The 15,969-nt window shown below is 31.1% G+C and overlaps 1 protein-coding gene across 1 annotated transcript in view; it reads right to left on the bottom strand.

Annotated features, from left to right (window-relative positions):
• Nucleotides 1-3,128: 3,128 nt before the first annotated feature.
• Nucleotides 3,129-15,969, bottom strand: part of LOC119607436 (protoheme IX farnesyltransferase, mitochondrial) — a 38,066-nt gene continuing 25,225 nt past the window's right edge. Inside the window, exon 4 of the mRNA XM_037961325.1 lies at nucleotides 3,129-3,474. Coding sequence (XP_037817253.1) covers nucleotides 3,221-3,474 — 254 coding nt within the window. The 3' untranslated portion in view covers nucleotides 3,129-3,220. The remainder of the gene's footprint in view (nucleotides 3,475-15,969) is intronic.

Below are 15,969 nucleotides of genomic sequence, written 5' to 3'. Positions count from 1 at the left end.
TTATTCATATTTATAATTTTCCCCTATTTTTTCAAAATGGACGTCTTTGTAGTATTTTTTTTTTTACTCAAATATTGAAAAAAAATTTATTCTTGAAAAAAAAAATATTTTTTAATAGACATCCCACTCGCATCCCATTATGGGACAATAAAGCACTTCAAGGAAATTGTATAAGCTTTCTATTAAGCAAAAAACAAAAAAGGGTCCATTTAAAAAAAAAAATTAATTTAAAAAAATAAAAATTAATTTTAATTTTTTGGAAACAATGAAGAAATAACTATCTGAACTCCTTTGAACAATTTTTGCTAGGACCAGTAGATGAAAAGTTACACTCATTTGAATAAAACCCTGTATGACAAAATGTCCAATTTTGACCCTCTCCAAGTCCGGCAGTTCTTGACCGATAGATCTGAAAATTTGTGTCTGGCCTACTATCCAATTGTACTAACCTTGGTGCAATTTTCGTCAAAATCGATTTTTTGAGTTGGGTCACTTGACATGAAATTGCCTATATACATATGTACATATGAATATTAAAAATATTGTATAAGCGAACAGAAAGATTTTTACAGTCAGGATGCACTAAGTAAGGTGAAGTCGTCAAGGCAGCTGATTTTGATTTGTTTATTTAAAAAGTGTATGGGTTGTGTTAAAATAAATTTATTTATTTTTATGTTCATAAAAAGTTTTCAAGTTTATATTATATTCAGATGAAGAGGCATTAAGCGTTAAATGTACCTGCGGTTTAATATGTAATATTGTGAAATACCTAAAAACTATTAGTTTTCAATGTCTATTAGGCGCTGCGAAAAATTGCCCCAATGTTGGGGTCAAAATTCATTATGAAGTATAACCCTAACATTTTTTAAGAAAAATCACCCCAAAATTAATGAAAAATCTCCCCAAGGTTGAAATGAAAAGTGGCCCCAAATATTGGGCTAATTTTTCGTAATGAACAATTACCCCAAAAACGTAAATGAAATTTCACCCCATTTAATTTTAATTCAAATATGGGTGGCGTGTCATAAAGTTCGGTGTCATATTTTCCATGGGCGTTATGACTCACTAAATTGAGTCTAGTGTCCATAGACGTTATAACAATTTCAAAAGTGCCACAATGCATATGAGCAATGTAACATAAAGTCCATGGATTTCAAAGAGTCCATTTATCAAAAGAAGGCTTAATTTAGCGAAGCCGGTATTCGAAATACCCCTGCGCCCGGCCGAAGGCCGGCTATCCAGAACACTTTTTAAATGGAGTCCAAAATGCAACATACACCAAATTTAGGATAAATTCTTTTGGGGGTAAGAGTGTCCCTTTCTTAAATTCTTTACAAATATTCAAATACAGTTCTGTTTTAAAAAGGGCAATGGACATTATAACACTTTTAAAAATTGTCATAACGTCCATGTACACTATGAAACTTTTTGGTGTGTCATAACGTCAATGGACATTATGACACCCCACCTCAAATATATGCTAATATATTTATAAAATTTCATATTTAAAATATTTGTTGTATTTTCATAAAATGTTTGTTAATTTTGAACATTCTTAAAACATTTTTTGTAAAATCGCGCGATTTAATAAAAAAAATATTTTATGTAATAATATTTGTTGTATTTTATGTATAAAATATCGCGCGATAATGTTCTGAATTTTTATAAAATATTAATAAATAGTAATAATGAAAGATGACCCCTAATTATTATATGGTTTTTTAGGTCCCTTTTTAATTTTTTAATATTCACGTATTTTACAAAATTTAAAAATGAAAATTAGCCCCAAAGGAAAAATGGCTTTGCTTTTGGGTTATTTCTTCATTTCACAACATTGGGGTCATTTTTATTTTTTTTGCAAAATGCAGTATCACCCCAAATGTAAAAATGTTGCAATACCCCAAAAAAATATAAAAAAACAACGTGTTTCTGTTTCCTTTATCTTTGTTGGGGCCATATTTCGTTTTATATTTTGGGGCCATTTTACCTGGGGCCATAATTCGCAGCGCCGTCTATTATTTTTCAAATTTAGAAAGTTCATTTTGACAAAACCCAACTCTAGACGACAAAAAATATTGTATTTGTTGTGTTTGTTGCCTAAACTCTCTCACCTTACTTATAACATCATGGTTACAGTTTAATATCAAACAGTTTACATACTTTTAAATTGTGTTTAAAATTAATAAAATGACTAGATGGAAATTTATTTATATTAGATATACATATAATATTGTTTACTAATTAATAAAATTAGTGTTTTTTTTAATTGAACTTAATTTTAAAATTTGCCATTCTTAATTTAAAAAAATATACAGTAAGGAACAAATGAACTATTTTATGACACTTAAGGTGCTTTCACATTATTCTAGATGACATTGGATATCCATTTAATATTGTTAAAAGAAATATAAATTGAGAATTGAATCACATTGCAAAAAATTATCCAATTAGAAAAATATAACGAGAATTCATGAATATGGTATTTTTATTGCAAACCAGTAACCAAAGCCGCATCTATGATATAAGTTTTAAAAAATATAAAAATATTATTCGTAAGTTTATAACATTTTGAAATTTGTCTATCTCTATATTTTCTAAAAATTGCTTTAAACTCGTTTATTGTGGATAATTTTCTGTTACAAAACAAGTTTTCTTGCTAAAAACAGAACATCATATTGGGTTTTCTTTTTCAATTTGGCTCCTTTTACATTATATATAATATTTATTGATATTTAATACAAATAAAATTTTATATTTTTATGAAAAACTCTATCTGTTGGTAGTATGAACATTTTGGTAAAAATCTATCTGTTATAAATTTGTAAGTAATTTTGCTCCATACGAATTTCATAATATGATGTCTTTGTAAATGCAATTAATTTGTGCATCACTAAATTTTAGAAAACGAAAAATAAAAAGATATAAAAATCAATTAATATTAAAAAAATAATCTAAGGATAAAATAAGAAAAATTTGTGAATTAACGAACGCATTATAACTTTTTTATTTTAATTATTTTTTGAAATGTCATTTTATTTTGTAGGACAATGTAAAAGCACCTTTAACATCTCATATTTCTGTTAAAATTTACAATAATTGTTGGTTCTTAGCAAATTAAAATAAACAAATTTTTTTTGTTTTGTCTTGCAACATAATCGTATTTTATTTACATACGAATCTTATTGTTAAACCTATTCGTGCCGAACACAATTTCGTATTTCTACGATTCTAAAGGTAAAAATTTGCTTAAACTTTTAAGTTTTAAACCGCTTTTAACACTTTGTTCCACTATGGTTTCCTTTGTACTTTCTATTGAACTCGCATCACCTTGTGAATTTTTATCCGATTTCTCCATCAGGAACCACTGCTTTTTATTTAATAAAAATAATAGCATTAGTAGGGGCAAATGGATCAAAGAAAAACGGAAAAGTTTGCGAGATGTTCCACTATCTGATTTTTGATAAAATTTGTAAGCTGTAATGATAAAAAATATTTATATAAATAAATGATGGTTGTAGCAGTACACATTTATTAATCATTATTTTATTATTATATTTAATCATTATTTTATTATTTAAAACTATTTTTGAATCTAACGTTTAATTTAAAATACAATTCAGTATACATTATTGTTTGAACACGACTCTGTATTAATTTATATCCATATTTGAATTTAACGTAATGCTTAAAATGCACCTCTGTATGAGGACATATCATATTAGAATTTAACGCATTGATCGAAGTGCACCTCTGTATGAAAACATATTGATATTTGAACTTAACGTTTATTTCCACATACAACACTATGATTATTTTGTATACTATTTTAAAACAACTCTGTGCATTGATATTATTATTCTGAATACCATTACAACAACCATGCTTGAAAATGGTATAAAAGCAGCGACATTGCTGTGTAGAAGTTAAGTAGCATTCTGACTTTCATATTGTAAAGAACATTGTCCAGACTTTTTAGTACCGGACGTGCAATTTCAATTGAAAAAAGATAAAAACCTACTAGTGTGTTTTAATAAATATTGTATATTTTAAACCCGAATTGTGTTTTTTTTGATGACAACATACAATCTTCGGAATAAGATTGTCTCATTGGCGCCCAACTTAGTGGCCTCGAAGACTTTAGCCGAGGAAGAAAAGAAGAAGGCCAACGCCGTGGCCGATAGCACCAACGCAGCGTCATCTACAGTAGCTGGAAGTGACTGCAAACTAGTTTTCGTAGAAAACGAAGCTAGTAACATAACAGCTGACGTCGAGACGGTTAGCAACAGAGAAGCGGTTTTCGGTGAAAACGAAGCCGGCAGAGAATCTCAAATTGGCAGCGAAGTGGTTTTCGTAATAAACGAAGCCAGCGACGACAACATGGCAACTTTTTCAGCTGAACAGTTCCAGCAGATTTTAGCGGCTATGGGTGGTAACAGCAGAGGCGGTTCCTTTACCCAATGCTCAGCGCGCTATAAAGGGCAGAGAGATCCCGCTGCTGTGGAGGAATTTTTGGCAGCCATCAGCGTCTACAAGGACATTGAGAAAATTTCTGATAATGATGCAGTACGAGGAATGCCCCTACTGCTTGAAGATTATGCAGCTACATGGTGGATTGGTGTCAAGGACACCGTAGTCAACTTTGAGGATGCGAAGGCTCTCATCCGTACCACATTTTCGCCACCAATTCCAGACTGGCGTATTTTCACCGATATATTCGAGTTGAAACAGCAGAAAAAGGAGCCAACAGACAGCTTCATTTGTAAAAAGAGGCTACTGTTGTCACAACTCAAAGTGCCTATATCCGAGGAAGTGCAGCTGAATATGGTTTATGGTCTTCTTAATATTACAATCCGGGACCGTGTTCGCCGCGAAACCATAAGAACATTTAGCGAACTTATTTCTGCAAGCAGAGAGGCGGAAATGTTCGTGGCAGAATCTCGGCCAACAACAACCAATGCAGACATTAAGCAGGAAAATGTCCCTAGCAACCGCTGTGGGTTTTGCCGCCTAAAGGGCCACAGTATTGAACATTGCTTTAAGAAAAATAAACGTGATGAACAACAAGCCAAGCAACAAACATATGAACAACAAGCCATGCAAGAAGTAGATGAGCAGCAACAAAGACAAGTTCGTCAGCCACACACCACTTTATTAAGAAAGCCAACGTTTTCCTGTTATGGGTGTGGTGCATCGGGAGTGTATCGTGCAAACTGCCCCACGTGTAGTAACCACCCCAAAGAAAGCCCTCAATACTTGGCATTTAACTCGTTGTCATCTACCATTATTGGTCACGCATTGCCAACAACTCATATTGAAATATTTGGGTTGAAAGGGGAAGCAGTTTTCGACTCTGGAGCAAAAACGAGCATAGCCAGCCTCAACCTGAAAAAGATCTTAACTAAAAACGGTTGTGTGTTTCAGGACGTTCGTGCTGAGGTTACGTTAGCCAACGGTTCCAGCACCACGGGAAAGGTAATGCACACCATTTGTGACGTGGTAATTGGTGGTAGAGTTAGGAAAATCCGACTCGTCTATCTTCCAAACACCGACAAAAACAAAACCTTGCTTGGAGCGGACTTTTTAGAACAGGCTGGAATAGTCTTAAATATGGCGCAAAGATGCTGGTACTTTGAGGATGAACCCAAAACCAGATTTTTCTTCACTAATCCTCTTGAAGTTGGAGTTTTTAGCATGGACCTCAACAGTGATGAGTGTTCCCCATGCAGCAAAGCCATGAACGAAGTTTCAAAGTTCATCAGTTTTGTTGAAGATAGGAAAAGAATTTCACCCTTATCTAACACACCCAAATGTTCGAATGATTATTCGCCACACTCTATCCAGAGTATATTTCGGGATGCAATACCTGTTGGAGAGAGAACTCCAAGTGAGATATCTTCACTATTTGGTCCCCCAATTAAAGTCAGGAAATCCGAACAAGATGCATACTTGGCTGAAGTCTTTTTGCCCTTATACTCATTGGATATCCGCCTTTTAAAAGATTCCGATGATATAGGGCTGACAGACAAGAAACACGAGGACTTAGACAAACTTCTGATGTCCCACATTCCCAGTTGTAACGCTCTTGGGACAGTTTTGCTCCAGGGGGAGGGTACAGAGGATCACCAACATGTTTCACACCCACTGGAAATTGATTCCAAAGTTTTGGCTGCAAACTATGGGTTTAGCAACTACAAATACGTGCCAAAAATAGATAGTCCTTACATCGTAATGGACAGAATAGGAGCAACTACATCTATAATTACTCATGGAGACGACATAACTATACCATTGGATACTTATCACGCATCAGATGAAGCCATAACGCCAGTACAGATGAATAGACGAAGAGGACGCCCACCAAGAATCTAGCTGCTGCCTCACCGGGACGTTATCGGCATCAGAGGGGGAGTCTGTAGCAGTACACATTTATTAATCATTATTTTATTATTATATTTAATCATTATTTTATTATTTAAAACTATTTTTGAATCTAACGTTTAATTTAAAATACAATTCAGTATACATTATTGTTTGAACACGACTCTGTATTAATTTATATCCATATTTGAATTTAACGTAATGCTTAAAATGCACCTCTGTATGAGGACATATCATATTAGAATTTAACGCATTGATCGAAGTGCACCTCTGTATGAAAACATATTGATATTTGAACTTAACGTTTATTTCCACATACAACACTATGATTATTTTGTATACTATTTTAAAACAACTCTGTGCATTGATATTATTATTCTGAATACCATTACAACAACCATGCTTGAAAATGGTATAAAAGCAGCGACATTGCTGTGTAGAAGTTAAGTAGCATTCTGACTTTCATATTGTAAAGAACATTGTCCAGACTTTTTAGTACCGGACGTGCAATTTCAATTGAAAAAAGATAAAAACCTACTAGTGTGTTTTAATAAATATTGTATATTTTAAACCCGAATTGTGTTTTTTTTGATGACAACATACAATCTTCGGAATAAGATTGTCTCATGGTGTAATATAAAAATATTTATAAACACAATTATTATACTTAGTTCGGGTTTTCTGATAAATATAATCTACATTCTTTATTTAAACGTAGTATAATCTATATTTTGTGTTTTTCAATAATCAGTTACGTTAGTTATTATCTTAGTTTAAATGAGTGTTATTGGCCAATTTAACCTAACTCAGCAAAAAAGTGTGGTAAAAGATCTAGTATTTTCATCACAACTAGTAACCCGAAGTGATTCAAAAACCAGTGAAAAATCTATGAATTTTACATTAGCTTGTCATTGGAGGGATGTTGTTCATTTTTGACAACTTTGAACTACATATAATTTTATTTTTATAAGCAGTAAAAACCGATATTTGGATGTCAAAAGTAAACTACATTCATTCACGCTTATGTAAATTTGATGTATGTACTTCAAATATGTTATTTGTAGTGACTTTTCTACATCTCATTCCTCACTTTTAACTGGGTTTAATTTGTTATGAAACATTTGGTTTATAAAAGCGAAAAATATGTAATCCCATTTTTAGATGTGATTAAGATGTTGTTTTTAAAGTGTGACATCAATTATTTTTTACTGGGATGTCATTTAAAGAATGTGCTTTATTTTTGACATCCAAATATCGAATTTTTACTGCTTCTAAAAATAAAATTAGATGTAGTTCATAGTTGTGAAAATTTAATAACATCCCTTCAATGACACGCTAATGTAAAATTCATAGGTTTCACCTAAATTGAAAGTACTTCAAATATGTTATTTGTGGTGAATCCCAGCAAAAAATAATTGATGTTATACTTTACAAACTACATCTTAATCACATCTACAGATGCGATTACATATTTTTCACTTTTATAAAGTTTATTTATAAGTTTAGTTGCGGAGTCAAGACACTTAACATCGATTAACTTCGATATGAGCAGTTTCCACTTTGCGCACAATTTCGACACTAATTTTTATTCACAGGACTGTCCTGAGTTCTTTGTTAATTTTTGGAGCTGATAGGAGAAGGTTCTTTCAGTATTTCTCTGTCGTCCTGTATTGACAGCAGTTTTGGACGACTGGTAAATACTCCATGGAATTCTTTGTTCCATGCGTGTAATGACAAAATATATTGTCGATGGGAATCTATCAAACATTTCCTATATGTATTTAATTGATCGGCCTTGAATATACAGATATAAATTAATTCTTTAATTTGAATTGATCAACTGCTTTTCTTTGAACATTTTAAGCGCTTATACAGGATGAATTTACAACATAATTATGCAATTTTCCAAAAAATATAATGTTAAATATTCCATATAACCACTACCTGCTTAATGGGTTAATTAATGGGCAATAAAACACGTGTTCAAGGATTCTAAAAAAAGTTCTTAGAAAAAATTCGAATATTTTTGCGCAGTATTGCGCGAATTGTGTTTTTTTTGATGACAACATACAATCTTCGGAATAAGATTGTCTCATGGTGTAATATAAAAATATTTATAAACACAATTATTATACTTAGTTCGGGTTTTCTGATAAATATAATCTACATTCTTTATTTAAACGTAGTATAATCTATATTTTGTGTTTTTCAATAATCAGTTACGTTAGTTATTATCTTAGTTTAAATGAGTGTTATTGGCCAATTTAACCTAACTCAGCAAAAAAGTGTGGTAAAAGATCTAGTATTTTCATCACAACTAGTAACCCGAAGTGATTCAAAAACCAGTGAAAAATCTATGAATTTTACATTAGCTTGTCATTGGAGGGATGTTGTTCATTTTTGACAACTTTGAACTACATATAATTTTATTTTTATAAGCAGTAAAAACCGATATTTGGATGTCAAAAGTAAACTACATTCATTCACGCTTATGTAAATTTGATGTATGTACTTCAAATATGTTATTTGTAGTGACTTTTCTACATCTCATTCCTCACTTTTAACTGGGTTTAATTTGTTATGAAACATTTGGTTTATAAAAGCGAAAAATATGTAATCCCATTTTTAGATGTGATTAAGATGTTGTTTTTAAAGTGTGACATCAATTATTTTTTACTGGGATGTCATTTAAAGAATGTGCTTTATTTTTGACATCCAAATATCGAATTTTTACTGCTTCTAAAAATAAAATTAGATGTAGTTCATAGTTGTGAAAATTTAATAACATCCCTTCAATGACACGCTAATGTAAAATTCATAGGTTTCACCTTAATTGAAAGTACTTCAAATATGTTATTTGTGGTGAATCCCAGCAAAAAATAATTGATGTTATACTTTACAAACTACATCTTAATCACATCTACAGATGCGATTACATATTTTTCACTTTTATAAAGTTTATTTATAAGTTTAGTTGCGGAGTCAAGACACTTAACATCGATTAACTTCGATATGAGCAGTTTCCACTTTGCGCACAATTTCGACACTAATTTTTATTCACAGGACTGTCCTGAGTTCTTTGTTAATTTTTGGAGCTGATAGGAGAAGGTTCTTTCAGTATTTCTCTGTCGTCCTGTATTGACAGCAGTTTTGGACGACTGGTAAATACTCCATGGAATTCTTTGTTCCATGCGTGTAATGACAAAATATATTGTCGATGGGAATCTATCAAACATTTCCTATATGTATTTAATTGATCGGCCTTGAATATACAGATATAAATTAATTCTTTAATTTGAATTGATCAACTGCTTTTCTTTGAACATTTTAAGCGCTTATACAGGATGAATTTACAACATAATTATGCAATTTTCCAAAAAATATAATGTTAAATATTCCATATAACCACTACCTGCTTAATGGGTTAATTAATGGGCAATAAAACACGTGTTCAAGGATTCTAAAAAAAGTTCTTAGAAAAAATTCGAATATTTTTGCGCAGTACCTGAAATGTTCCTTTTTGGGTTTTTTCCATTTTCTTGGAAACCATTAATGAGTTTTTATTAGTTTTTTCTTGTATTTCATAAAAATAATAAAAATTACAGTCATCGACTATCTCTCAATTCGAATTAATTCATAATCGTAATAGTCTAGACTCTAGAGTCTAGAGCCACGATCGGCAACTCCTATACACAGCGTTGCCAATTTAGAGCTTTTGGCGCTAGATTTAGCGCCTTTTAACAATCCAAAAGTCGCATTTTTTCCTCTTAGCGCTTTTTTGGAAAAAGGCGCTAAATTAGCGCTTTTTTCAAGAAATTAAAAATCTTTTTAATATCATAAAATTATTCTAGTTTAACAATAAAGATAAAACGGGATAATTTTAGACAGTACTCTGCCGTACAAATTTATTAAAGTTCCTTTTTCTAAACTTTCCATATTATGAGTAATTCAAAGATCTTATAGTGTGATGAGTATTTTAAAACTTTAAAACTAAAATAAAAAATATTCACCTTTTTCGCCAAAAGAATTGAAATTTGTTTCTTCTTAAATTTTCATTCCCTTCGAAGGGAAAATTGATTTCGTGAAATTCCACAACAGTTGATTTTGATCGTAAAAGCTTTTTATTGATCAGAAAATTCTATAAAAATTCACAACAAGGGAAGTTTTTCACGTCAAAAAAGGAAAAAGTTGTAAATTAACTTAATTTTAGTTAGGTTAACTTGAACTTAAAATTAAAATTGCATTTCGTAAAAACTATTGATATTTTAATGTGAATAATACAAAAATAATTTTGATCGCACAAAGTTTGATTCACAAAAATTTAGCATTATTTTTTTATAACTTCACTGAGAAGGAAACAATTACTTGACGATTACTTCAGTTTTTTTCACAAAGTTTTGGCTCTTGGTATTTTTGGAAATGAAGAGTTAAATTAAAATTTATTATGGGGAATTTCAAAAAATCTCTTTAGTTATTGAAATCTTGATCGATGATAGCAATTAGTCATTGAATAGGAAAATCCAACATATTTGTATTAACCTTAATTTTTTAAATTTCGTTCCCGAATCAAAATTCCAATTAAGGAGTAATTTTTTTAATAAACTAATTTTAGCTAAATACTATATTTTTTAAGGCTGTGTAAAAATATAATTTTAGCGCTTTTTAGTGCGTTTTGAGTGAATGGACGGCGCGTTTTAGTATAAAATAGTTGACAACACTGCCTATACACAGTGTATTTTGGCCGTTACAAAATTTACTACTAACACGCATAGAAAACACAACTCAGTCTCATATGAGCTGTCATTGAAGAAGGTTGTGTTGTCGCTCGTTTCTTGCTTTGCAATGAAAATGAACGAAAATATATTAACGCAGGGATGGATAATTGTAATTATTGTTGTATTTTTTTAGAATCTACACTACATATTAAGTAGTTTTTGGAATTATAAACTTTTTAAATGTTTTTTCTTACAACTTAAGTAGCAAATTACAATAATTTACCAAAATACACATGTAATTATGTTAAATCTTTACCCTAAATAGGTATATATTTCATTAAAAATATAGTTGAAAAGCTCATATTTCTATTTCAATATTTAAAATAAATATGTGCAAATAAACCCAACAAAATATTTGTTACTTTTAAACTAAACAAGTTAGAGTGCTATATTCGGCTGAGCCGAATCTTAAATACCCTCCACCAGCTACTTTTATATTATAACTTTTCTAATTGGTCAAATATTTGTAGAAATAAGATTTCTCATGTCTTAAATAGAAAAATCCAAAGATTTAAACAGCTTAAATCTATTACAATTCCAAGATTTATTGTACATTACAAACGCCATTTTCTTTTATATTTTTATAGCGCCATAAGATATGCTTTAGCGATATTTAGTATTTGCATGTATGCATGTGTGTGAAAGATTTATGGATTTTCAAAATACATATATATAATTTTGTTCTACACAAATTTTGTATCAATAGCTTTATTTGGTAATGAGTAATGTGCGTTTAAGAGATTTTCGTAAAAGGACCTTGTATGGGAACTACGACCAATTATGTATATAAACACAAAATTTCAAAATTCTGTATCTATATCATTATTTGGTAATGAATATTGTGCATTTAAGTGATTTTCTGGAGGGGACCTAATATGAGAGCTATGACCAAATATGGACCGATCGTAAAACAATTTTATAGTGTAATTTATGTATATAAGAGCAATATTTTTGCTAAATGTATGGATATCAAGATTTGGTAATGAGTTATGTGCGTTTAAGTGATTTTCGGGAGGGAACCTTGTATGGGATCTATGACCAAGGATGGACCGATCGTGAAAAAATTTTGAAATAATATTCATGTGTATTTTGCATTACAAAAATAGTATTTATGTACAAAAATAGTATTTATTTATATAATTATTTGGTAATAAGTTATGTGCCTTTAAATGTTTTTCTGAAAGGGGCCTTGTATAGCAGCTATGATCAATTATGGACCGATAGGAAAACAATTTCACAGTAATATTTCTCTGTATATGAGCAATACTTCTGCCAAACTTTACATGGATATCTTAATTTAGTAATGAGTTATGTGCGTTTAAGTGATTTTCGGGAGGGGACCTTGTATGGGAGCTATGACCAGTTATGGACCGATATTATTTCTCAGTAATACTTCTGTGCATATAAGCAATACTTGTACCAAATTTGATATGGATATCTTAATTAAGTAATGTGTTATGCGCTTTTAAGTGATTTTCGGGAGGGGACCTTGTATGGGAGCTATGACCAATTATGGACCGATCCCAAAAAAACTTTCACAGTAATATTTCTGTATATGTGTGCAATACTTGTACCAAATTTTATATGCATATTTTAATCTGGTAATGAGTTATGTGCGTTTAAGTGATTTTCGGGAGGGGACCTTGTATGGGAGCTATGACCAATTATGGACCGGTCGGAAATATGTATATTTCACAGTAACATTTCTGTGCATATGAGTAATACTTGTACCAAATTTCATATGGATATCTTAAGTTAGTAATGAGTTATGCGCGTTTAAGTGATTTTCGGAAGGGGGCCTTGTATGGGAGCTATGACCAATTTTGGACCGATCGGAAAAAACTTTCAAAGTAATATTTCTATGCATATGAGTGATACTAGTACCAAATTTTATAAGGATATCTTAAATTAGTAATGAGTTATGCGCGTTTAAGTGATTTTCGGAAGGGGACCTTGTATGGGAGCTATGCACAGTGGTATAGGAAAAAAAAAAGAGGGAAATAATTCGGTAACTTCTAAACGGTTAATCCGATTTTAATGAAATTTGGTGTGCACAAAGAGGAGGTGTTGTCGAGTTTAGGTTTTGAATTTGGACCTTATAGGCCAACCAGGGGCCCGGCGGGGGGTCATCAAATTAGGACACCTCGGCTATGTTAAATTTTTAAAACGATCCTATTTCTTCATTTGAGTTCCGATTTAAAAAAAATTTCGTATATAGAATCTCCTCATCGAGCACTATAAAAAATGTTGTGCTCGATTATTTTCATCCATAAGGTTAACTCTTAAATTTGTTACATATATGGATGAAAATAATAGTGCTAGGTAAATTTTCTAAAAGATGTTGAGTTTTCCCTAATTAATTTGTCACTTAAAAAACATTAGGTAGGCATGTTATATATCAATGGAAAGGTAATTTTGTCTATTTTTCAAAACTGTATATAATTTTTGAAAATTAAAAAATTCGCGGAATACTTTTTAAAAAAAAAATTAAAAAATGTTTTTTATTCAGTTTTTGCGAAGATACAAATTTTTCAAATTGCAATAAAAATTTTATTTATGAATATTTTTTGATGAAATTTTACAGTTAGGTAGATTTTTTTACTCAAAATCCAAAATTAAATAAAAATTTCAAATTTTCTTATTAGAAATCCCGGAATTCCCAAAAAAGTTTTAAAAAATCCCAAAAATGGGATTTTTTGGTTTTTTGCCTATTATATCCATACCAGGGGCGGGGTTATCGAAACCCGTTACAAAATGATTAAGAACTTATTGGGTCATATAAAACAGGTCACTATAATTTGATATCGACTATGCGATTTGAGAATTTTTGCTCAAAATTTAATTTTCCATAAAAAATAGGGTTTTTTTGGATGGACCTGGTCCCCTCGGTATCAAAAATTTTTAGGTTTTGTTTCATTTATCGTATTTTATGTAAAGTCAGCTTTCCAAAAAGTATAAATTCTATATACATCTTCTTAGAAACTTTTTAGATAACTTAAAAAGAAAAAGATACTTTTTTCCCAAAAAAATGACAAAAAATCGCCTTTTTTTAATTTTTTAAATTTAAATGCCTATAACTTTGGACTCAGTCATGATTTTTACATAATTCTTTCACTGCTTGGTATATAAACTTGTTGTTAAGCAAATAAAAAAAATGGCGAAAATCGGAAATATTTGGACCTGCTATTATCAAAAAAACTAAAGTAAGGACGGTAAAAATTTTAAAATTTTAATATTCAAATGCGAATATCTCCTAAACTATAAGAGATAATTTACTGCTACGACGACATTTTTTATAGTGCTCGATGAGGAGATTCTATATACGAAATTTTTTTTAAATCGGAACTCAAATGAAGAAATAGGATCGTTTTAAAAATTTAACATAGCCGAGGTGTCCTAATTTGAGGACCCCCCGCCGGGCCCCTGGTTGGCCTATAAGGTCCAAATTCAAAACCTAAACTTGACAACACCTCCTCTTTGTGCATACCAAATCGGATTAACCGTTTAGAAGTTACCGAATTATTTCCCTCTTTTTTTTTTCCTATACCACTGTGCTATGTCCAATTATGGACCGATCCAGAAAATTTTTTCTCTGAAAGAATTCTATTGACATAAGATTTTAATTTGTAAAATTTTGTGAAGATATGGACATTGTAACGGAAGTTATTAACAAAAAACCCATTTTCCGGGAATATGTACTTTTGTATGGGAGGTATATAAAATTGTGGACCGATTCTGGCAATTTTCAGCAGATATCAAGCTCTTGTATAGAAACGAACGTATGGTGATTTTCATGGAATTGTCTTGCATAGTTTTCGAGAAAATTACATCAGAATGTGTAAAAAATGCTTATTTTTTCGAGGGTGTTTTAAATTTTGATTCATAACTTTTCCCGGTGTGAACCGATTTTGCCCATTTTCAATACCAAACAACTTAGGAAAATGAAGAACATTTTGGGTGAATTTGGTTAAACTCTATTGATTCGTTTTATCGTGAGCGTGTTTTACACAGACAGACGGACAGACGGACATAGCTAAATCGACTCAGAATTTGATAAGGAATATATATACTTTGTTGGGTCTCAGATGAATATTTCTTGGTGTTACACACGGAATGACAAAGTTATATATACCCTCTATCACCACTGATGGTGGTGGAGGGTATAAAAAAATATTAGTTTTGTTTTTGATTAATATTATTTCTAACTTTCAGTTTTCCACGCATGCCTTGTTGTGAAGATGAGAGAACAACTATTTCTCATTTCTTGTTTTTTCACTCTTACACTTATACAAGTGCAAAATGTGGTAGTATATGTCTGCCAAGTAACGGTTAACGACTTTATTCTTGGTTTTCTTTTTTATTCGCGTTCTTTTTATTTGTTTTTGCATTAATAACAAAGTTACATTTCTTTATTTATTTATTTATTGGTTGTTCTATTAAAAACGATAATAAGGCGCCGGGCCCACCGGACAAATATTCTAACAATAAATTTTATCCTCTCGGGGATTATATAAACAACCCTACAAAAAAACAAAAGCAAAATGAATTCCCAGATTTACCAACACCTCACATTAACAATAAAAACCAGCGAAATTACGTCTTAATCTCATCAACAGACTCAACCAAACAACTTGCAAAGTTAAGTCCCTTTGCCATTAAAAAAGGTGTGGAAGATATTAGCACGGAGTACACCTCTATTTTCCTTTTAAGGGATGGTAATCTACTGATTCTTGCCCGTAATTCGCGTATTGCAGATAAGTTTGTAAGAGCAAAAACTCTCTCAAACCTCTGCCCTGTTTCATGCAAACTTCATGAC

The sequence above is a fragment of the Lucilia sericata genome, unplaced genomic scaffold (assembly GCF_015586225.1).
Source record: "Lucilia sericata isolate MDLA Ls3-8-SP2 unplaced genomic scaffold, ASM1558622v1 Contig000695F_arrow, whole genome shotgun sequence".
Lineage (NCBI taxonomy): Eukaryota > Metazoa > Arthropoda > Insecta > Diptera > Calliphoridae > Lucilia > Lucilia sericata.
This window is presented reverse-complemented; position numbering and strand designations above follow the sequence as displayed.